The sequence below is a fragment of the Syngnathoides biaculeatus genome, chromosome 7, assembly GCF_019802595.1.
Source record: "Syngnathoides biaculeatus isolate LvHL_M chromosome 7, ASM1980259v1, whole genome shotgun sequence".
Lineage (NCBI taxonomy): Eukaryota > Metazoa > Chordata > Actinopteri > Syngnathiformes > Syngnathidae > Syngnathoides > Syngnathoides biaculeatus.
Genome location: NC_084646.1, coordinates 13,025,349 through 13,050,366, shown reverse-complemented (window position 1 = coordinate 13,050,366; position 25,018 = coordinate 13,025,349). Strand labels below are relative to the sequence as shown.

The 25,018-nt window shown below is 41.8% G+C and overlaps 3 protein-coding genes across 9 annotated transcripts in view; 2 read left to right on the top strand and 1 right to left on the bottom strand.

The window, feature by feature from the left end:
- Positions 1 to 17: 17 nt before the first annotated feature.
- Positions 18 to 4,830, top strand: rfxank (regulatory factor X-associated ankyrin-containing protein). The gene is made up of 8 exons (XM_061825969.1): positions 18 to 364; positions 1,114 to 1,215; positions 1,304 to 1,369; positions 2,335 to 2,435; positions 2,509 to 2,634; positions 4,283 to 4,349; positions 4,439 to 4,519; positions 4,606 to 4,830. Exons 1-8 carry the CDS (start codon positions 298 to 300, stop codon positions 4,659 to 4,661), a joined length of 666 nt encoding a protein of 221 aa, XP_061681953.1. The 5' UTR covers positions 18 to 297; the 3' UTR covers positions 4,662 to 4,830.
- nr2c2ap (nuclear receptor 2C2-associated protein) lies at positions 4,676 to 6,776 on the bottom strand. The gene is made up of 5 exons (XM_061825970.1): positions 6,623 to 6,776; positions 6,442 to 6,532; positions 6,229 to 6,334; positions 5,685 to 5,752; positions 4,676 to 5,139 (listed from the first exon to the last, which is right to left on the bottom strand). Exons 1-5 carry the CDS (start codon positions 6,658 to 6,660, stop codon positions 5,017 to 5,019), a joined length of 426 nt encoding a protein of 141 aa, XP_061681954.1. The 5' UTR covers positions 6,661 to 6,776; the 3' UTR covers positions 4,676 to 5,016.
- ncanb (neurocan b) overlaps positions 6,671 to 25,018 on the top strand; it is a 190,551-nt gene continuing 172,203 nt past the window's right edge. For 5 of the 7 annotated variants that reach the window (XM_061825958.1, XM_061825959.1, XM_061825953.1 and 2 more), the window contains exons 1-2: positions 6,671 to 6,790; positions 10,982 to 11,112. The gene's annotated coding sequence lies outside the window, so the exon portion shown is untranslated. Of the gene's footprint in view, positions 6,791 to 10,981; positions 11,113 to 14,683; positions 14,779 to 25,018 lie in introns of those variants that run through there. The other 2 variants (XM_061825955.1, XM_061825960.1) reach the window with 2 other exon arrangements.

The window sequence follows — 25,018 nt, the reverse complement described above, 5'->3', positions numbered from 1 at the left end:
GGAAATGACAACAAGACGATAAACTGCCCGCCTTCATGAAACCGATTTCACCTAAACGCGATATATTCGGCCTTAATATTGCGCAGCAGAATGCCTCTCGATAATTCCCGCTTCATTTAATTAAATTCAATGTATCTTTGCCACTCTTCGAAGACTGTCGTGACAAGCAAGAACCTACTTTCACTTTTGCCACAAGGAAGTTGGCGCAAATTAAGGCAGCAAAAGCTGGATGTGGTGAGTCGACGACGTCCTGACTGAATTTCTACTTTCGGCACTTTTTCCTCACAAGCGGTGATAATGGAAAGAGGACGAGAAGAAGACCAAAATAATCACACATCAAGTGCAAAATCCTGTGAAAATAGAGGTGAGAAGAACTAAGCACGTGCCTCACGACACATGGATACATTGTTTTCAAACGATCTCGTGGTGACGAGTTCGACTTAACCAAAGAAGTAAACTATGGTTCCGTTTTCAGATTGCGGTGGTTAGGGTTAGTTAGACACTTACAATTGATCAATACTAGGCACAGCTGCAATAGAGTTATACAAAGTTGATCTTTAGAGGTCCTCATCTAAGAACATTTCATTATTGGGGTGGTACTGGGTTTTTCTGTGAGTGATGTTTCAGAAAAACTTTACTTGCCTCAAACGACTGGTACATCATGGATTTTCTCCGGGCACTCCCATTTCCTCTCACATCCCAAAAACATGCATTCACTGGAGACTCTAAATTTACCCTCGGTGTGATTGTGAGTGCGACTGTCTCTTGTCCCCTGCGATTGCCTGGCAACCAGTTCAGGGCATACCCCGCTTCCTGCCCGATGATAGCTGGGATCGTGAGGATAAGCGGCTCAGAAAATGGATGGATAGGTAACCATGATGCCAAGATTATGAGAGTTACAGTTCATGCATTGAGCGGCACTCGCTTGGAAACAGGAGTTCAGAACAATCAGAAAGAGATGCTCTTGTCACTTAAAAAAAAAAAAAAAAAATCCACGATTGTTCATTTTCCACAAAGTCAATCAATTGTATTTAAAAGAAATGTCATTCCCTTTTAGCCGCATTTGCAATTTTTAAAAATGCATGTCTCACATGAACGGCCTTGCGTCTCCAGAGAACGCCGACCTGGACGAAGAGGGTCTGTACAACCATTCGGCCACACTCACCAACAGGCAGCGTGGGAATGAAGTTAATGCGCGTCCGGCGAAGTTAGATTGTGAGTATTTATAGTGTTGTCATTAAAACTTCCTTTTTTTTGGCAGATCTTAACCAGAGTAATGTATCGTTGTCTTTCTCGTTATAAGCTCTGTCCATACATCAGCTCGCCGCACAGGGTGAGGTTTTACAAGTAGCAGTGCAGCTAAGTAAAGGTGAGGCTGAGAAATCTGGGTAGGACTGACCCTGGCATCCTCATACACAAATATTGTCAAACACAAGGGCTTCTCAAACTCACGTTCATGGACTGTAACGTGGGGTTGTGGAAATTTGTAATAAATTGCCTTATTATTTAAAAAAAAAGTCTGTACCTACATGACTACTAATAATATAACGGAAAAAATGTCTACATGACGCTGTTCAACTGGAAGAAAAAAAAACTTTTCCACTTCTTGGAAAATTTTGTTATGGTTCTTTGAAACCAAAGTTGAACATTTCAGCTGTAACTCTTAACATGAGTTGGTGGTAGCATAAAGCAACAATAAAGGAAAAGCCTACGAGAACATTTGAACTTTATTTGGCATCAATCAGACTTATTTTAAATGGTGCAAGGTGGATGCTGACTACAATTTTAACATGCATTTGAATGTGACTGGTAGAAGTCTGCGCTGTCCCAGTTATAAGCGGGTGTGCACACTTGTGCAACCCCATTATTTCACTTATTTTTACTTTGCCGCTTGAAAAAAAACATTAAAAAAACAGGCGCTGAGGTTATAAGTCCCATCAATGCTTGAAACAATTTTGAAATAATGTACCTAGCCTGATGTTTTTATATCACAAAAATCTGGCATTTGAACAGGGGTGTGTAGACTTTTTATATGCAATGTATCAAATAATAACATCCCTGCATAGTCGACAAAAGGCATCTTATTACAGGAATAAACTCTTTTTTTTTTTTTAGACCAGAGTTTATTTCTTTTACAATTTACAAAAAAATAATTAGTTCAATTATTAATTATCAATCATAATTTAATTCATTCTTACAATTTATGTTAGTTGAATAATAAAGATGTCTTTTCCACAACAAAAGGATCCTTGGTAAAATGACTTCCCTTTCGGAGGTCCTTGGACTCGTAAGGTTTGAGAATCCCTGGACTCTAACATGCGCACGTTTTTCCAGACAGTTCACTGCTGAGCAAACAAGACGAACGGGGCTTCACGCCTCTTATGTGGGCGGCGGCGTTTGGAGAGAAAACAGTGGTGGACTTGCTCTTGGAAAAGGTGAGAGGGCAGCACGAAGACGTCTTATCAGGACGATCACTCGCTGATGCTGTTGTGATTCGTGTGTGTTCAGGGCGCCGACCCCAAAATAGTTGCAAGGGACCAAGAAAGTGCGCTGACGCTGGCCAGCTCCGGAGGTTACGTGGACATTATCGAGGCTCTCATTGGACGGGGGGTTGACGTCAATGCCTACGATTGGGTACAAACTAGTTGCAAATTGTTGCTGTATGGTGGAAACCTGTAATCTGCAAATATGGTCAATTTCACATTTTTCCACTAATACATACCAATGTCTTGTCCCGTAGTCCCAGCAGTTTTCGTTCTTGTGTTATGGCTGCCACAGAACCGATGTTGGTGCAAATCTGTATATGTTAGCAATAGACCTCGTGCACGTGACGGCGCCATATTGCCGGTAAAAAAGAGCTGCTCGACGGTGTGGGCGACATTGAATCAAGAATATTCCCAATGCCCGAGACTTGTTGTGCTGTTGGTTGTGACAACAGACAAAACAGGTATTCAAAGAGATCATTCTATGGAATACCAACTGATAAGACCGGAAAAGATTGATGGATTTCAGCAATTAAACATAATGGATGGTAACCAACTAAATACACACGAGTAGTGATCACTTCATTTCAGGTAGGAGTTATTCGTAATCTCTAATTCCCAAGAAGTATTTATAATGCCAAGTTGGTTTATTTGAGAACTATGTGTTAAAAAAAAAAAAAAAAAAAAAAAGACAGGTAGTCGTTTCCAGTGTACACAGAAGCGTGTTGTGGCCACACGTTAAACTTTGGTTAACCTCTCCCCAACAGACTTTTTTTTTTTTTTGTCTGTCAAACTGTCGCTGAGAGGTTTACATAGGTTAACAACACGCTTCAGTGTACGGGGGGGTGAAGCCTATCCCACTGGTTTATTTTCATTTTTTTAAATACGCATTGGACTCATTTGAGAACAATGCATATTTAAAAAAAAACATCTGTCACGGAGAGGTTTACTGAAATTTAACGTGTGGCCGCAACACGCTTCCGCGTACGAGGAGCTGACTTGGTGTCCCCCCTTAATCATAGTTGATGAATGCAAGTTTGTGTAAAACCAGGGGTCATTTATTTAAATATTGGTATTTGTATTAAAAGAAAATCTGAGTGGCTCCATCACTATGTGGGATTTATTCATGATTGAAAACAGATTCAGCAACCAAGTATTTGTATGCGTCCAGACTTTTATACGCTTTCAAACTCTTCTGTGTAAATCTCGACGACTTACTCACCAGATCCATGTGTAGATCCAGTTGTCCAAGACAAGCGGAAGCGGGTTAACAGTCCACTTTCTTATCGGCGAAAACATCGACTTTGGCATTAAATACGGGTCCTCTATGCCAAGTGTCTCTCATTTTTCCACGTATCTTCATTTATTATCACCTTTTAAATGTTTAACGGTATCGGACGAAACTGGGCGTCATGCTATGAGACTTATTTTTGTTTTGTCTCAACGGATTTTGCATTGAACGGTGCTTTGTTTGACCAGCAATATGGCCAGTCACGTGATTTCAATGACATAGGTGCACGAGCTTTATATGGGGTAGAACACCAACTTGAATGATGCATTGTTAACTAACTCAAGCAAGATGGCGAGGATTTACATTTCTTGAAAAGTAGTAAGTTTATATCTAAATGTCCTTTAAGTGGTATTCTCTGCGAGGGATATGATACTAAAAGATTTCCAAATTCATAAGCCCATTGAGATGATTTTTGTCGGAGAGCATCCAACATAATGAAGCACTTTTGGGTTATGTAATGAGGAAATTGAAATTGCTCACTGATTGAAAACTGCTGTTTTGATTGCAGAACGGAGGGACTCCGCTTCTATATGCTGTCCGAGGAAACCACGTTAAATGTGTGGAGGCGCTCTTAGGTCCATTCATTTACATTTCATACATAAACGACATGTCCTGATTGCTATACTAATTGATCATTGTTCTTTTATTTCATTTTATTTTTTAGCTAAAGGAGCTGACGTGACCAGAGAGTCTGATTCAGGCTACAGTGCAATGGCCTTAGCTGTTGCTCTCGGATACAAAAAGAGTAAAAACAAGAGTATCATCTTTTAATTTTCAAGTTTAAAAAAAAAAGGTTATCCTCATTTTAACTATTTTTTTTCTGTGTTGCAGTTCAGAAGGTGTTGGAGGACCATATCCTGAGACTCTACAATCCAACATGCCGATAAATCAAACAGACACCTCGAAAGTACTTATTTTTGTTTAGTTTGTATGCGAGGCATGATAACAAAAACGGAACAATATTTGCCAGCCGTGCAGCGGGATTGTTCAATTTGGCTGGAGACCAGCGACAATGAATGTAAACAAGTTGTAATAAATGTTTTTTTTTTCTATGGCATGATGTTCCAGAATAATGAGTGTTCATTGCATACATTGGAATTGGATGTCTTCAGAGCTGTCCCCCCCCAAAAAATCCCAATTCCTATTACTGTACAGTATTCCCATGTATTGACTCCATTGCGGCACATACATCCAACAGATCTGAAGTCCTGCATTTTTCCTCAGTCTTTATCAGTTTGCGGGTCATGTTGCTTTCTCCCCCAGGACGTCCAAAGTATAAACAATAATTCTCCCGAAAAAGTCGGCGCTGTTCTCAAATGTTATTTTGACTCTGTCCGCGGCGGCCATGTCCTGTATGGGAAAGCAGTGGGTGTACAGTTAAGGCAAGATAATCGGCCTCTTTAGTCATAAGTGGCGATGACAAACACACTCAAGAACAATATTATGGAGTACTTATTATAAGCCGTCCAGGGTGTAGCCTGCCTCCACCTCCAAAGTCCGTCCATCCACCCATTTTCTTCCCCGCTTATCCTCACGTGGGTCGCGGGGAGTGCTGGAGCCTGTCCCAGCTGTTAATGGGCAGGAGGCAGGGTACACCCTGAAGTGGTTGTCAGCCAATTGCAGGGCACATGGAGACAAACAGCCACGCTCACAATCACACCTAGGGGCAATTTAGTGTCCAATTCATGTTGCATATTTTTGGAATTTGGGAGGAAACCGGAGTGCCCAGAGGAAAGCCACGCAGGCACGGGGAGAACATGCAAACTCCACACAGGCAGGGTCGGAATTGAACCCGGGACCCCAGAACTGTGAGGCCAACACTTTACCAGCTGATCCACGGTGTCGCCCCAAAGTCATCTCTAATAAAAATAAAATAATACAAGCTATATAATTTGATTCACACAGGATATCTGGAGAGAGTTGTTGTCTTCTGGGTAAAAATGACTTATTACTTTGAAATCTCCATCTTCTGAAAATCCTGCAGTGAGAGGGACAGGGGAGAGAAACTCATATACAGGATAGGCCAAAAAGTAGGTACTGTATACATTTTTTCAATGAACTTTTCAATTCCAGTTTTTATAATGGCAAATAATTTATGTCAAGAACAAAGAAAGGTAATAATGAGGGTAACAATGTCAGTTTAAGTGAAGTAGGGAAGGGTGCAAATTAAGAAGTGGTTCTTAGGGAAAGTGGGAACAAAAAGGAGTCAGAAAGTAAAATAAGAACAAAGGAAGGATGGCAGAAAAACAGGTTTCAGCAAAAAAGGATGGGAGTAAAGATGTAAGAATTAAAAAAAAAATGCAGGAAGGAGTTTAAGGAAGCAAATCATGCCAATAAAAAAACAGTGATGCCTGTATTTAAAAAAAACAAAAAACATTGTATACTGTACCTACAGTAAACAAAAATATGGTAATCAACCCATTCAATTCCCAGCATGTAAATACTACTTTGTACCTTCCATCCTGCATGTTTTGGCCGAAAAGCCTCCCTGGAACTGAACTTTTAACTCGGACACTCTCACTGATTGGGGGAAATCGAAAATCAACCACTGACAGTCACCCTAGTGGGAAAAAAACATTCATGAATCCGCCTCTAATAATCAGATATTGATCTATACACATAAAAGGACCGATATGTATAGTAGATACTACAAACAAAATGACTTGCCTGGTCTGAGTTCCAGCATGTCTCCTCGTTGTTGTCAAACATAAACCTCTTCCCAAACTGTTTCACGTCTCTATTTAGGACAGAACTCACCCTGCAAAGTACAAGATATTGCTATTCACATTCACACTCAATATGGAACTATTTACCGTATATTTAACTATGTGTTTCTGTTGTCAAATACCTGTATTGTGTTTTCTCGCATACCAACGAAGCGGCCATATTGGTTGAGGCGCGATATACCGTCAAGCGATTCCGTGTCGCGGCTTAAACATTTACGACAGTCATCGACGCTTGCCGTTACAATTAATTCCCACTAGATGGGTGTCAGGTTGCGTCGAAACCAACGAACGTGAGTATGCCATGCAAATATACTTTATGATGTCTTTAAAATTGCGGTCTCGCTGAAATAAAACGTAAAAGCTCGTGAATAATAGACAGCCACTGCAAAGGCATGTAACAAAAAGCGGATAATAATAGTTTAAACACTAACCACAAAACTATGATCTCCAAACATTTTAATGTCACTTCTAATTAATCGAACAAAATTAAGAAAAAAAAAATGCTTCAGACCACCAGACCGCTTCGTAACCCAATAAAATACTTTTCCAATGGTTACTTTTACTACTAGCAATTTTATTAAATTTTTGTATGCACTTGTTTTAAAAATGCCCTAATCACAAAAATGTTGGGATATTGGATAGAGAAAGACCAATGTTTTCTTTTTCTTTGTTGGGCCGATAACGATAAGGCACATTTGTATGCAAAAGTCATGACAATGAAAGATGGTTCTACTTATTCTAAGTTTGGGCTTGCCTACTAGTGGGCAAACTATGGCCTGGGGGCCATTTGTGGCCTGATCTGCAGTACTTTTTCTTTTTTTTTTTTGTTTTTTGTGGCCTCTGATAAATAGCAAGCATCCTCAAAACATTCATTAATTGGAGACTCTCAATTGCCCCTAGTTGTGATTGTGACTGCGGCTGTTGTCTGTCTCTATGTGCCCTGCGATTGGCTGGTAACCAGTTCAGCGTGTTCCTTGCCTGCTGCCCGTTGACAGCTGGGATAGGCTTCAGGAGTGCCGCAACCCTTGTGAGGATAAGCGGCTCAGAAAAATGGATGGATGGCTGTGTTTAATAAACAGCTTCATCCTTAGCTGTGATTGTTTTTATTTTATTTTTTTCAAGCGTTCCATAAGCAAAGTCGGCGGCATGGTGGAGCAGCTGGTAAAGCGTTGGCCTCACAGTTCTGAAGACCCGGGTTCAATCCCGCAGCCGCCTGTGTGGGGTTTGCATGTTCTCCCCGTGCCTGCGTGGGTTTACGCTGGGCACTCCGTTTTCTTCCGACATCCCATTAACATGCAACATTAATCGGACACTCGAAATTGCCCCTAGGTGTGATTGTGAGTGTGGCTGTTTGTCTCCATGTGCCCTGCGATTGACTGGCAACCAATTCAAGGTGTACCAGCACTCCTGCGACCCTTATAAGGATAAGCGGCGAAGAAAATGGATGGATAAGCAAAGTCAAGTTGCGTGTCTCAAAGTTGTTCAAGTATGCACGGATGTTGCACGTACATTGTACGTGTAGGCAGGCGAGCTCCTCCGTCACTAACATAGCAGCATCTCAGATCGTAATACCGTAAATGGAACAGAAAATATGCAGATATTTTGTTTAATGCAAAAACTTTAAGTTCCACAAAAAGAGTTGCGAACATCACGTTACAAATTGGAATGTGTAACTGCGACCTGCTTAAAAGCCCGTCCCCCCCCCCCCCACCTGATATCAATATGGCGGCTCATCAAAGTATTGCAGGTTCTTACAGTACGTCAAGTCGTTGAGCGTTCAGATTTGATTTAGAGCGGCACTAATGTCTTTAGTGCTGCGTGTGTGCGCGAGGCTGCCAGCTCACTTATTAATTGAACGTCCCCTCGTGATGAGCTTGCATTAATGCACTCCATTGACTCCGCCGGCTAAGGTCTGCGTGTGTTTAACGGCAAGGACCATTAATGGGTCCAAGATGAGCCTGCATGTGCAGTACTCTCAATAAACTCACTTATTCTTTTTTTTTTTTTTTTTTCACCCCATAAAAGGGAAAATTATGACCTCAGTAGGTTGCCAGGCAACCATTTCTGGTCAAAAAAAAAAAAAAAAAAGAAGCCCTGTGCCATTTATTCTGTGAATAAAATAAGCAAGGTATATCGGCAAGATGCTGCAGGGTGTTTTATATTTGTCACATTTGAAGTGAAATAGTAGATGTAATTATTTCTGAGCGGCAGCAACATACAAACTCTTTGTGACCTCTATTCTCAGACAATTATGATTCATCTCTTATCATACACTTTGATTCACTTTCCCCCTATTACAGTATATGTCACTCTTCTTAAGTGACACATTGCTTTGATTTGAAATAATAACTTATGCAATTTCTTGACTCACCTTCTTTACATAACATACTCTGTAAAAACTTTTTCCGACGCTATTCGACGTAAACTGCACCAATGTGTGTTGACTGGTAGGACAAAATCTACCTGGCCATTTTCTGCCTTTTGGGGGGAATGTCTTAAACCCCTTTTACACCGGCTGTAATAGTTTTTGGGCGATTTTTCCTTGTCACATCTTTGCACTAATGTAGAGGAGGGGGATAATGATGAGTTGATGACATACTTTTCCCCCATCTATGAGGTTCACAAAGTGATATCAGAAGCACCTTTTATATCCATCCATTTTCTTTCCCGCTTATCCTCACAAGGATCGCAGGGAATGCTGGAGCCTATCCCAGCTATCAACGGGCAGGAGGCGAGGTACACCCTGATCAGCCAATCAAATGGCAACATAGAGACAAACAGCCGCACTCACAATCACACCTCGGGGCAATTTAGAGTGTCCAATTAATGTTGCATGTTTTTGGGATGTGGGAGGAAACCGGAGTGCCAGGAGAAAACGTACGCAGGCACGGGGAGAACATGCAAACTCCACACAGGTGGGGCCAGGATCGAACCCGGGTCCTCAGAACTGTGAGGCCAACGCTTTACCAGCTGCTCCACCGTTCCGCCGCCCCCTTTTATAATCTTAAAAAAAAAAACCCACACAATTTCACCACTTTCACCACGTGGAACATTCTACCAACATAGAATGGTGGGTGGAAGTATCAGCGGGAGTATCAGAAGCTCCATTAACGCTGCCTCTCATAGTCTTGTTTTTTCCCCACATCTTTTCCATGTCGCTCTTTGCTCCGAATGTCACAGACACGGAATTCAGGAAAAAGTGGACATGGCAATTTTAAATCTTGAATTCATGCCCATTGATAGCTGTTGAATTCAATTGTTCATGTCGACATGAGGCGGCAGTTCAGGGTGTACCCTGCCCGTTGACAGCTGGGATAGGCTCTAGCACTCCCCGCGATCCTTGTGAGGATAAGCGGCTAAGAAAATGGATGGATGGCTGTTAACATGGAGGACTACCAGTGAATAAATTAAAAGATAGTGTCTGATATTTCCTCCGAAGGTGGAAATTCTTAGCATTCATATGACCTTTGAGATAAAAAAATTTCAGACAGTTTTTCACTCTGTTCGATTTTCCAGTTTTCTTTATAAACGGAATACTAGATTCATAATACAGTATAGGGCACAGGTGTCAAACTCAAGGCCCAGGGGCCAGCTCTGGCCCACCATGTAATTTTATGTGGCCCTCGAACGCAAATCATCTGTATCAACTTCCATGATTTTTTTGTTAAAATCTCTATCAAAATTTCTAATTGTCATGTCATATGAATGATAATGTTGAGTTATTGCAAGCATTTTAGTGTTACCAAACATCAGAAATAGTAAAATAAAAATCTGTTACCCTTGATTTCCGATTCTAAAACTAGTTCATAAATTTCACGATGAGGCAGTTGAAGATTGTTCTGGTTTCACGGTCATAACAGCCCTCTGTAGGAAACCGTAACTAGAATGTGGTCCACGAGAAAAATGAGTTTGACACCCCTGGTATAGGGGCAACTTTGACACGGCATTATTTTCCGCCTGTGTAATGCTGATATTAGAAGCCCTTTTACGCTGCTTTCAAAAGACACATTTTCACACCTTTTCCAATCCGGCTGCTCTGTATTAAAAGGACCAGTCATTGGATAGGGGGAAGATTTTGACACGGTAATTTTCCATCTTCAGAAGTACTTTGAGTAATAACGAGGAGCCCCTTCCCACTGCCTGTAAAAGCCTTCATTTTCTGCCTTTTTTCCAGGTTGCTCTTTTGTACAAACGGTACTGACATAAAATGTCACAATGACTGCTGTGACAAAGGTCGGTAAAACAACAAAGCGGTGATATTTTTTTTACAGTACTGTATATAAAAATGCTTTGCTCAAATAAAGGGTGCCTTTCCATAGCACGCGTGATGAGCAGGGATCCAATTGCTCCCTGGGACTACTCTGCTTTTGTCATTGGGCCCTAAAAATATCCTTTACTTGATAGATTCTGTTATGTCCCGATGGATTGATTAGATCGAAACGATAACTGATAATTAAATTCATGCTATTGTTCTCTTTAAGGTGGCCTGGTGGGCGATTGGTTAGGATGTCTGCCTCTCAGTTCTGAAGACTCGGATTCAAATGCAGCCTCGCCTGTATAGAGTTTGGGTGCTCTCCCCCCGTTCTTGCACGGGTTTTCTCCTTGTACTCCGGTAAGTTACCTGAAAACTCTCAATTTCCTGTAGGTGTGAATGTGAGTGCGAATGGTTGTTTGTTTGTGTGTGCCCCGCGATTGGCTGGCGACCAGTTCACGGTGTAAAGCAAAACAGTCAATTTATCTGTATAGCGCATTTCATACATGAGGTAACTCAATGTGCTTTACATGACTAAAGGCATTTCAAAACAAAGAGATGAAACATTTAAAATGGGATAATAGCAATAATAATAATAATAATAATAATAATATTTTTAAAAAAGACAATTTAAACCGCATGCAGTGCAAGTAATATGATCAAAAAGTGGATATATTCTAAAAAGTATGAGAAAAAAAGAAGAGTTTTCAAGATGGATTTAAAAACATTCACACATGGGGCTGACCTCACCTCTGTTGGCAACTTCTTCCATTTTTTTGCAGCATAATACATAGCTAAATGCTGCTTCACCATGTTTGCTTTGGACTCTGCTCTCCACTATTTGACCAGAGTCAGTCGATCTTAGAGCTCTACTGGGTTTGTATTCCATAAGCATTTCTTTCACGTATTTGGAACTTAAATCATTTAGTGATTTATAGACCAGTAGAAGAAGTTTAAAATCTATTCTAAAACTGAATGGAAGCCGGTGCAAGGACTTCAGAATTGGAGTTATATGCTCCGACTGCTTTGTTTTGGTCAGAACGCGAGCTGCAGCATTCTGAATGAGCAGCAGCTGATTCATACTCTTTTTCGGGAGTCCAGTCAGAAGACCATTACAAGAGTCAAGTCTACTTGAGACAAAACCATGGATGAGCTTTTCCTTGTCTGCTTGACTCATACAAGATTTCACTAGATATGTTTTTCAGATGGTAGAAGTTTTGTGATTGATTTGGTATGATTGTTGAAAGTCAGGTCGGAATCAATCAAAATACCAAGGTTTCGGACTTGGTCTATGCGTTTTTAAAGATAGTCCAGGTGTTTACTAACAGCAAAGCTCTTTTCTTTATTCCCAAAAACAATTGTCTCAGTTTTGTGTTGATTTAGTTGAAGAAAATTTTGACTCATCCAGTTATTTATCGGATTTAAACAGCGGGACAATACCTCAGTTGAACTGTCGTCATCTGGAGACACTGCTAAATATAACTGCGTGTAATCTGCATAGCTTTGGTAGTCAAAATGAAAGTTTTGAAGAATTTGACCCAAGGGTAGCTTATACAAGCTGAACAGGAGAGGGCCAAGAACTGACCCTTGAGGTACCCAATAGGTTATTGCATTTTGCTGAGACCGAGCACCTCCAATGGTCACAAAGTAGCTCCTTTCCTCCAAGTAGGACCTGGACCATTTAAGGACCGTTCCATGTAGTCCTTCCCACGTTTCCAACCTGTTTAGCAGTATGTTGTGATCTACCGTCTCAAAAGCCGCGCTGAGATCCAACAAAACCAAAATTGACACCTTTCCCGAGTCAGTATTCAACCTTATATCATTGAGCACTTTGATAAGAGCAGATTGTGTCCTGCGAGGAGTTTGGAAAAACCTGATTGAAATTTGTAAAAAGTCCATTTAAATTCAAGAAATAGCTGTGTGCTGCGCTTCTCGCCCAAAGATAGCTGGTATAGGCTCCTGCAAGCCCTCCATCATAGTTAGGATAAGTGGCATGGAAAATGTAATGCAATGAATGTTCTGTTTAAATATGACAGTATTCAGTGTCTTTTTTTTTTTTTGCATTTGGCTGTGAAGGAAAAGGAATTTGTCCATCATAGTTGTTTTTTTTCTTCACATTCAGCCTTATCATGGTTTTTCTGCTCTTGTCAGAGGAATTTCTTCACTTGTTTTGGAAAATCCTTGAGCTTTGTTCTCCCTCAAATTCCTCTTCAGCGCTCCTTCTCTACTGGGATAAAGAAAATGACATTACAGTACACCGCGCTTGGCTAGGTAGAGAAGTAAGAAGCATCTGGGTGTGTATACAGTCACGCTGCGACCTTGCAGCGAAACATTTAACGGGCTGATTATTGCACGTAATTAAATTCGAGCCTTGTCCACATGACCTTTCTGCTGCTGCCTCGTGAACAAAAGAGTTTGGGGGTGTACGCCAATGCGATTACAGCCCAATCGCCATTGTGGAACGCGGCAAAAGTGGTGCTGCGTGGCGTTCGATCACAATCTACTGGTGAAATATGCCGCAAAAGTCAAACAGCACAGCTACGATACACGATGCATGATGATAGAAAATGTATTCATCAAACCGCATAGTACAATATGAGGGATCCAACTAAACTTAAAGGGCCAGTGTCATGAAATGCATGATTTTTAGTATGTTTTTAATGAAAAAACGGAAGCCGACATTGACCCATGGCTTTTTTTTCACCAGAAAACATGATTTTGACGTATACAGCTTTTTGTAACTCCTGCCATGAAAATCCTCTCGAGGGATTTGCTTTCAAGAAGAAGCAGGAAGTGTCGTACATGGCAGGACCTCCCTCAAGTGGACTCGTTTGTTTCTATTAGTTTTACCTCCGGGAAGGTAGCTCGGTGTTCCTTCTTGTTAGCCAAAATGCCGGGTCGTTGCATTGCTGGACATTGCTCGAACACTCGGGAGGATGGATTTACCCTTCATAAGTTTGCAAGAGACCCGGTTCGTCGTGAAAAATGGATTGCAGAGGTGCAAGAGACTAGAGCTTTGTGGGTCCCAAATGACAGGTAGGTGTGTATACAGCTACTAAAAAAAAAAAAAAAAAAAAAGAATAGTTTGGGGTGGACCACGTAATCTGTCTCTTATAATGTAACAAAAGACCCGCGTACGTATGACAGGGGTGCTAAATCTCTCGGAGTCCGCCGCGGCAGTATGTACGTGCCAGCCTGGCCGAAGCCGTGCTCGTCCGCGAAGCACAACGCGGCAGCCTTCGCTGGCGAGCCGACACGGCAGCCTTCGCGGGCGAGCCCGACGCGGAAACCGCCCGACGCGTCCACCGGTCACGGCTTCGGCTGGGTTGGCTCATCTTCGGCGCCAAGGTGACTTATCACGGTGCCGAGCCGGGCCGCTTCACTGTGTTATCACTCGCAGCTGAGTACGCTACATACTGTCATACTGTCGGGGAGTCTGTTTTTAGTTAGAAGTGACCTGCATGTAAACTAAATATGGCTCGAAACGATAGGATAATATTGCCCCGGACACTTGACTCGATTGTGAGACGGTCTTTTCTTCGAAAAGAGCTTCCGTGTCAGAAGGGGCGTGTTCGTCTCCCACAGTAGGGGCCACAGCGGGTTTTCAATGGTGGATGTCGGGGGTGACGTCACAGAAAATAAATGCAGCCAATTTGGCAACCATTTGGATGTCGAATTTTTCATTTCACTATCTATTTTACAATGTTTACAGGGATGACACTTGACCTTTAATATGAACTTTGGAAGACCAAAAGGGCCAACATCAAATAAATAAAACCATCTTTTCATCTTTACTAAAATGTTTCATTTTACATTGACCATATTCAAACTTCAGAAAGTTATAAAAATGAAAAATGTCATAATTACTTATTATAATGAATTAGTTAAAATTGTAATTAAATAAACACATTTGCTTTGACTTTATGTGCAGGGTCGGCTGCCCTCCAAATTGGAGCGGTGATGAGTTTAACAGATGACGTAAATTTGTGAAGCGCTGCAACGTAGACCATGATCTAAATAAATCAGGTATTTCATTCAAATTAGAATGGATGACACTTAACTTATGATTTAATTGTGCAATTATTTAATTTTGGCACTAGGAGTCCTCCCTAATGACTTATAGAATTAGTGTTTCTCTCGGCCACGCTGCTTCCAGTACATCGGAGATGTCCAGACTTTTTCCTGCAAGGACTACTGTAATTTCCGGCCTATAAACTACAACTTTTTTCACACGCTTTCAACCCTGCGGCTTATGCGGCGGTGAGGGTAATTTGTGCATTTTTTCCAACGGCCGCGGAAAAGGTAAGAGCGAGACCGGTGGAATATATGTGCCGAGGAAGTGACTTTTACTGGTTCGGCCCTGAACGCGCTGGGCTAGCGTGTTACTGCCGCATCTCAGTGATTTTTACCAATATGTTTTTTTTGTTTTTAAACCGGCAATGTTAGCGCGGCGCTAGTGTTAGTGTTAGCGTGGTGCTAGTGTTAGTGTTAGCATTAGTGCGGTGGCACTAGCGTTAAACTCTGTGTGTACTGTTTTTCTTTGTAAATATCTCGTGGTTCAATGTGGGCACTTGCGGCTTTTACACAGCTGCGGTGTATGTATGTACCAAACGGTATTCTCGTTACAAATGTACCGGGTGAGGCTTTTAACCAGGTGCGCTCTGTAGACCGGGAATTACGGTACATATTTTGACATTCTTGGACTTTCTTAAACATGCCAAAACCAATCCATGAAGTGTTTAGTTTGGGATTGTTCCTGATTTTGTGGTGGCCAATAGTGCTGCTTTGACCAGATCTTCATATGCAGAACTGAAACACGATATCTGTAATAATTTGACATTTTTTAAAGCTGTTTACTTGAGAAGTATAATTAACTGTATGTTCACAAAACAGACCTTTGAGTCAGAGCGGAAAGTAGAGGAAAACCTTCGTTCTTCTGAAACTGAGTTGTCTTTATTTTGTTCCTATTTTAGTTCTAAATAGTTTCTTTGCATATCCTATCATATAAACACCCACAAGTGTTGCAGGGCAAATGGTTTTATATACAATAAACACTGCTTGCCGCCACAAAATGGACAGTGGGCATCAAATGGCCCCAGGCTGTAGTTTTGACACCCCTGCACTATGTACATTTTTAAGTTTTATTTTATTTCATTTGCTCCAATCAGATTTCAGCCTCTACTACACGTGTTGCCATGTCAGTCTAATCTGCCTCTGTGGTTCAGAATCAGTAGTGTTTCTCGGGGCACTCCGGTTTCCTCCCACATCCCAAAAACATGCAACATTAATTGGACACTGTAAATTGCCCCTAGGTGTGATTGTGAGTGTGATTGGCTGTTTGTCTCTTTGTGTCCTGCGATTGTCTGGCAACCAATTCAGGGTGTACCCCGCCTCCTGCCCGTTGACAGCTGGGATAGGCTCCAGCACTCCCCGCGACCCTCGTGAGGATAAGCGGCAAAGAAAATGGATGGATGGATTCTAGAATTGCAACTAGCGGCAATATAAATAAGTGGATAAAGTGTCAAAGCCTTTCTTGAGACCCAAGTATCAAATGCACATCTCACAAATGTTTTTAACCGCAGAGATCCTAACATAAATATCACATAGCTCGTAGCTCGCGCTGTAGGGAATCACTTAAATATGAAATACCTTCTGATGCACATTATAGTGTGATTGATTTTTAATGTAGTGAGGCTACGTTCAGATCTTGCAAATCATTTTAACACTGCAAACTCTTAATTAAAATATCATAATCATGGTGGAACAGTTGAGCAAGTGGTGTGAGCGTTCACCTCACAGTTCAGAGGACCGGGGTTCAAATCCCGGTCCCGCCTGGTTGGAGTTTGCATGTTCTCCCCGTGCCTGTGTTGGTTCTCTGGGCACTCCGGTTTCCTCCCACATCTAAAAAACATGCAACATTAATTGGACACTCTAAATTGCCCGTAGGTGTGATTTTGAGTGCGGCTGTTTGTCTCGATGTGCCTGCGATTGACTGGCAACCGGTTCAAGGTGTACCCCGCCTCTTGCCTGTTGACAGCTGGGGTAGGTTCCAGCACTCCCACAACCCTTGTGAGGATAAGTGCCTCAGAAAATGGATGGATGGATAAGATTGCATGAGGCTTAAAAATGAAATTCAGGAATCCAGAAAATTCATTTGGTTGCATGCAGAATTAAATTGACCAAGCTATTGCTGCCATAAGTAGCATGTACTGACAATTACTCATTTCAGCAGTATAATGGACCAAAAATGATGTTTCACTCCAGTATTGTCGTTTGGAACAAAACTACGCATATTTAAGGTGGATTTACACAAGCGCAACGGCCTAAAGACACAGAAGGTATCTGCTCTAAAATGTATGTGGGAGAGTTAAAGGGACATCATGCATCTCGGTGGTTGTAAACGGGCCAATTGTGGAGCTGGAAAGGGAGAAAAGGGAGAGGAAAAACACAAAAAAACATGAAGCACATCTGCCAAACCACCGCAGAAATTAACACAGGATTCTCTCTCTCTCTCTCTCTCTCTCTCTCTCTCTCTCTCTCTCGATCTCTCTCTCTCTCTCTCTCTCTCTCTCTCTCGATCTCTCTCTCTCTCTCTCTCTCTCTCTCTCTCTCTCTCTCTCTCTCTCTCTCTCTCTCTCACTCTCTCGGGCTCCGCGTTGAAATTTTCCGCTCCAGTTTGAGCAAGTTCTTTAATTAAATCATTAAAAAGCAGTGCGTTTGCACAATATGCTCAGCTGCCTTCATTACAACCCACAATCACTTGTAATTTATTCACTCACCGTGAGGGAGGGATGTGGTTCACTGTCTGTGAGCTCCCTTTCTTCCCGTCTTGTAAAAGGTGGCGAGGCGTGCCACCGCGGTGTCAAACCACCGACACTCCATTTTTTTTTTTTAATCTTCATCCTACTGAGGTGTTTTTTTTTCTTTTTTTTTGTGTGTGTGTGTGTTTTTGTCGAAACTCGTTTTGTTAAAAAATGGTCAGGCACTGCTGTGGTATCTCATACCAAACCCAATCTTCCCAACTTTCTGTCTTATAAATTGTAAGCCCGAGAGCCATGTTCGACTTAAGGAAGAATTGCAGACGGACACAAATAATCTATATTTTGATACAAAGTATGGGATTAACAATTTTATGAAATTGTCATTATCAAGGAGCAGCTGCATCAGGCAGATGTTGAGGATATTAGCAACTAACTGCTGAACATTTAGCAGCTAAAGAGCCAGATGTTTCCCTCCAGACTTTTTGGGGATGGAGCCGAGTAAAATCCACTTCGACTGGATTTTTGTCTAAATGCTACAAAAGGGAGATACACAAGATACCCATAAGAGTTCTGAAAGCCACTGGTCAATCAAAATCAAAGCCAGTTAATTATTTTTTTCCCAATTAGACCATCGCTAATGTTCTTATAACGCCCGCATTCTTTTCCATCAAATGAAATGAAAATGTCACCGATGAGCCCGATCACCGGCAACACAACACTCAACCGTGAAATTGCTTTCAGATCAGTCCAATCGTTTCATATTTCAAACAAATAATGTTTTTGAACAAAAGTTTTTGGGGACGATTTCCCCATCTTCATTATCGTCTACGCTATTTTGTAGTACTGTGTATTTATAACGGGTCATCACTGTGGGGGTGTTTTTCTTGGTGCTTTTTAAGCGATCGTCTGCATTTTCGTTCAAAGCCAGAGCCAAAAACATGTTGTATTCAGAATGTTTGGTTTGTGAAACACTTACCAGCATAATATTTGTCACAATTTCTCTGTGAGTATAAACTCCAGCTGCGACCATAGTGAGAATACGTTGTACAGACAATAGATAAATAGATCACATTTAAGATAATTCAATTATGATATTCACATGAACATTTATGAGAATACATTTGAAATAACATACTACAATAAGAAATAGTGTTCTATAGTTTTTATTGTGATTAATATTTTAACTCTCACTTTTTCCATGTTTCCCTATAAATTGAGTTTTTTTTTTTTAAAGAATGTTGTAAAAAAAAAAAAAAGTGCAATATTTACAACAATAAATATTCCAGCATTTTTCAGTCGGAATTATACCATTTTTTCTCTTTGCCTTTTTCTCACAAAGCATAGAATTCTACAATTATTTTCTTTCTTTGGCAATGTGTCAGTAGCACTCCTCCGTCATAACAATTTTGTGAGTTTTTGGCTTCTGGTGCAAAAAAAAAAAAAAAAACACCCAAAGCATTTTGTCTTTCCATTTCAAATTAAATAAAGACAGCTCACAAAATTTGAAGATTCCCACTTTTAGTTGGAGGGAGATGCTATGCAACCGCAGAACAGATAACTTTCATCATCGGCTCTGCTTTGAACGGGTTCAACGACGTCAATGTGTTCTTTGCGGATTGCGCGATTCATTTTCACCCCGTGTAATTTGACAGGCGCCGACTACACACACTTTGACTCTGCTGGCAATTAAAAAGACAGAAGAGCTTTTTTTTTTCGATGGCTCTCATGTTGGCTTGCCCCTTTCACTGACAGACAATGTGCCCGGTGGGGGGCTGACGGGGTCAAGTAGTGCTGACAGATGCGCAGAGGTACTTGTGCGTCAGGTTAGTTGTTTTCTGTACAAGCGTTCTTGATGGGGCGAGATGTACTGCACACTGTTGTGTTGAGATCTCGTCAGATGGGCTGCCTCTTTAATCTGTGTCGACAGCTTTGTAATTGGACCGCTGCTTGAAGGGTGGGAGCTGCACCTGACAGCGCAGAAACCGGGAGAAATAAGGGAGGTGGAGGATGCATCTGGAGAAGCAGCTGAGCCCTCCAAGGGAAGTTCCTTACCTATAAAAGTCTGATCCTTTTCGCCTTCCCCCCCCCACATTGCATCAAACGCTGGTGACAATGCCATCTTCCTTTGCGTCATATGATTAAGGCATAACTTGGACTTTGGTTATGGGGCTAATGTGACAACACGACGTTACTCACAGGCATATATTGTTTATCTATCCATCCATCAATTTTCTTTGCCGCTTATCCTCGCGAGGGTCGTGGAGAATGCTGGAGCCTATACCAGCTGGCGAAGGGCAGGAGGCCAGGTACACCCTGAACTGGTTGTCAGCCAATTGCAGGGCACATGGAGACAAACAACAGTGTCACTCAAAATCACACCTAGGGACAATTTAGAGGGTCCAATTAATGTTGCGTGTTTTGGGGATGTGGGAGGAAACCAGAGTGCCCGGAGCAAACCCACACAGGCACGGGGAGAACACGCAAACTCCACACAGGCGGGGGCGAGATTGAACCCGGGTCCTCAGAACTGTGAGGCCAACGCATTACCAGCTGATCCACCATGCCGCCTATATTCTTTATCCTCTGTGAAAAATTATGAAACTAATGGCCATTACTAAATTATAGTAGCTGAGTGGAAGTCTTCTTTGTTTGTCTGCATTGAGATAATTTTATTGTACTGTATATGAGTACAATACTACAGAATGCTAATTTCCCAATTAGAAAAATATCACATAACTGTTTTACTTGGGTGGGTGGGAATGGAATGATTTTATTTCCCTTCATTTCTAAAGGAAAATTATTTTTTTGTATACATCATGGTAGATGTTGGCGGGAAAGCCCCCTTCAATGTATTCAGTGTAAAAGGCAAAAGTGGGTCTTCATTAAAAAAAGGAACTTGTAATACACACCAGACTTAAAATTGCCCCTCTTTTGCTTCAGTATTATTAAATGACATAATAACATGAGAGGAGGAGTGAATGCGATCATTTACAGGCAGTGTCAAAGGGGCTCTTAATACTTAATTCTCTCATTCTCTTGTTTGGAAAGCAATTCTAACTGTATCCTGGTTTTATATGTCACACCAGACACCGACGCTGACATTGTCTAATTAATACGATCTCTGGGCACGTTAAAGGACACATTTTTCAGTTGTTGCCGTGGTCAATATTAGATCAGTTCTGCCAAGCTCAGTTCCGCTCATTTTGGAGGATCTCCGTGTGACACAAGCCTGCTTGGATTGATCCAATCCCGCTCTCCTCCCCCAACAGTCAGGTTATTGTATTATTGGTCTAAACAACAGCCGTGAGCGCCTCCTGGATTATCCATTTCAATTGCATTTCTCGTTCAATTGTGCGGCCCACCTCCGTCATGTGGTCTGATGATGTAGACCATCTCCCGTTTCCCCTCCTCTTGAGACCACTGCACAGGAGATGAACTCCGGCAGACAGGTGCCGCGCCGCTCGGAATGACAATTTGCCATTTGGAAAGGAGCCTGGGGCTCCATTGTGTTCTCTGGGATTGAGTTAGCCCAACAGCAGACAGTGGACAAACCCCCACATGCACCCTCAGTCAGCCTCCTGTCAACCTTTTCATGTTAAAGCTCGCGCTTCAAAAAAGAAGTGGGTTCAAGAGTCCCCACAGGACAAATAACATAAAATGGGCGCTGCATCTTGATCAACCAAATAGACAGAAAAGACTACACAGTACTGTATTGTACTGTAATATAAGATAATATATCTTATTATGCCATAATATGCTAAACTATACGAAATCATATTATCTCAGATCAAGTTATACCTTATCATACTATATCAAATGACTAATATATCATATTGTACCATATGCGATATTACACCAAGCAATAACATACTTAACTACTGTATACTTTACCACATTATTCTATACTATACCTTAACAACAATACAATACTGTACCAGACTATACCTTACCATTCAATGCTATACTCTACCATGCACATCTATACAAAACAATACCATGCTAAAATGTAAAATAATACAAAATTCCACATTAATACACTACCTTACCACATGATACCTTACCATATTGAATTTTACCATTTAATCCCATATCATATCAGACAATTTTATGCTACCATAATTTCCAGACTATAGAGCGCACCTGATTATAAGCCTCACCCAGTACATTTTTAAAGGAAAAAGCATTTTGTGCGTACACAAACCGCAACCGGTTAAAAGATGCCTTAGCCCAGTTTGAAACATGAGATATTTACAAAGACGGTACACAGAGAGTTTTCAAACTTTTAATAAAATACCTTAGCTTTTCTTTCCAAACAGTGCCTGTGACGTGGCAGCAACACGCTAGCGCAGTGCTAACAGGGCCGGTTAAAAGAAAAAAAACATCCTAGTAAAAATCACTAAGACTCGGCAGTAACACAACAGCAAGACGCTAGCACAGCGCTAACGCTAGCACAACGCAAACAGCGCCGGTTGAAAAAAAAAAAAAATACGGGTTAAGGTCACTTTCTCGCCAAATATATTCCACCGGTCTCACTCTTACCTTTCCCGACCGAGTGCCCCTTTGTGGCCGTTAGAAAAAAAGTATAAATTAGCCACATCACTGCATGAGCAGCAGGCTTGAAAGCGTGTGAAAAAACTCGCGGTTTATAGTCCGGAAATTACGGTACTTTACAGCATACCATACTTCACCTTTCAATGCTATCCTAGTTTGAGTGCACTGTAACACAAGTACTACATACTAAACACACAATACCACATTTTTTAAATACCACATTAAATTACTATACAAGACCCTATCAAACTACACTGTACCACACTGCATAGTACATGTACTATATGATACCAAATTAAACAATATGGCAGCATGCAATATCTTACTATACTATACTATACTTCTTTTTCTTTCGGCTTGTCCCGTTAGGGGTCGCCACAGCGTGTCATCTTATTCCATTTAAGCCCATCTCCTGCATCTTCCTCTCTAACCCCAACTGCCCTCATGTCTTCCCTCACCACATCCATAAACCTTCTCTTTGGTCTTCCTCTCGCTCTTTTGCCTGGCTGCTCTATCCTCAGCACCCTTCTACCAATAAATACTCACTCTCTCGCCTCTGAACATGTCCAAACCATCGAAGTCTGCTCTCTCTAACCTTGTCCCCAAAACGTCCAACTTTGGCTGTCCCTTTAATGAGCTCATTTTTAATCCTATCCAACCTGCTCACTCCGAGCGAGAACCTCAACATCTTCATTTCTGCTTCCGTTTGTTTCTTTAGTGCCACCGTCTCTAATCCGTACATCATGGCCGGCCTCACCGCTGTTTTATAAACTTTGGCCTTCATCCGAGTGGATACTCTTTTGTCACATAGAACACCAGACACCTTCCGCCAACTGTTCTGCCCCGCTTGGACCCATTTCTTCACTTCCTTACCACACTCTCCATTGCTCTGTATTTGAAGTAGTCCACCCTCGTTATCTCTTCTCCCTGGAGCTTCACTCTTACTCCTCCGCCCCTCTCATTCACGCACATATATTCTGGTTTACTTCGGCTAATCTTCATTCATCTCCTTTCCAGTGCATACCTCCATTTCTTTCTCATTGTACCGCTGCCTGTTCCCTCCTTTCACTGCAGATCACAATATCATCTGCGAACATCATGGTCCAAGGGGATTCCAGTCTTACCTCATCTGTCAGCCTATCCATTACCACCGCAAACAGGAAGGGGCTCAGAGCTGATCCCCGTTGCAGACCCACCTCCACCTTAAATTCTTCTGTCACACCTACGGCACATCTCACTGCTGTTCTGCTGCCCTCATACATGTCCTGTACTATTCTAACATATTTCTCCGCCACACCAGACTTGCGCATGCAGTACCACAGTTCCTCTCTTGGTACTCTGTCATAGGCTACAAAGATACATTGTAGCTCCTTCTGACCTTCTCTGTACTTTTCCACGAGCATCCTCAAGGCAAATAATGCATTTATGGTACTTTTTCTAGACATGAAACCATACTGGAGATACTTCTGTCCTGAGTCTAGCCTCCACAACTCTTTCCCATAACTTCATTGTGTGGCTCATCATCTTTGTTCCTCTGTAGTTTCCACAGTTCTGAACATCGCCTTTGTTCTTAAAAATGAGGACTTTACTATACTATACCAGAGATTTCCAAACATTGTGCCGGGGTACATTAGTGTGCTGTGAGCGCTCTTCAGGTGTGCCATGGGAAGTTATCCAATTTTCTGTAATTGCTGAAAAAAAAAACATTTATTCCAAGAAATAATGTATCTTTTTTCATTTATTTATGCCAGTGAGGCACAATGACAGGCAGAACAAAAAAAATCCTCTTTTATTAGATGGCAGGAAGTACATACAGTATTTAATCGATCCATTTTTGGTGACATTTACTTTTGTTTTCAATTGTAAAATATGTGCCTTGGCTTAATAAAGGTTGGAAATCACTGTACTATACGATACTATACTTCTTCTTTTTCTTCTTTTCCTTTCGGCTTGTCCCGTTAGGGGTCGCCACAGCGTGTCATCTTTTGCCATCTTAGCCTATCTCCTGCATCTTCCTCTCTAACCCCAACTGCCCTCATGTCTTCCCTCACCACATCCATAAACCTTCTCTTTGGTCTTCCTCTCCCTCTTTTGCCTGGGAGCTCCATCCTCAGCATCCTTCTACCAATATACTCACTCTCTCGCCTCTGAACATGTCCAAACCATCGAAGTCTGCTCTCTCTAACCTTGTCCCCAAAACGTCCAACTTTGACTGTCCCTTTAATGAGCTCATTTTTAATCCTATCCAACCTGCTCACTCCGAGCGAGAACCTCAACATCTTCATTTCTGCCACCTCCAGTTCAGATTCCTGTTGTTTCTTCAGTGCCACTGTCTCTAATCCGTACATCATGGCCGGCCTCACCACTGTTTTGTAAACTTTGCCCTTCATCCTAGCAGACACTCTTCTGTCACATAACACACCAGACACCTTTCGCCAGCTGTTCCAACCTGCTTGGACCCGTTTCTTCACTTCCTGACCACACTCTCCATTGCTCTGTATTGTTGACCCCAAGTATTGAAGTCGTCCACCCTCGCTATCTCTTCTCCCTGTAGCCTCACTCTTCCCCCTCTACTTTTCTCATTCACGCACATATATTCTGTTTTACTTCGGCTAATCTTCATTCCTCTCCTTTCCAGTGCATGTCTCCATCTTTCCAATTGTTCCTCTGCATGCTCCCTGCTTTCACTGCATATGACAATATCATCTGCGAACATCATGGTCCAAGGGGATTCCAGTCTAACCTCATCTGTCAGCCTATCCATTACCACCGCAAACAGGAAGGGGCTCAGAGCTGATCCCTGATGCAGTCCCACCTCCACCTTAAATTCCTCTGTCACACCTAAGGCACACCTCACCATTGTTCTGCTGCCATCACACATGTCCTGTACTATTTTAACATACTTCTCTGCCACACCAGACTTACGCATGCAGTACCACAGTTCCTCTCTTGGT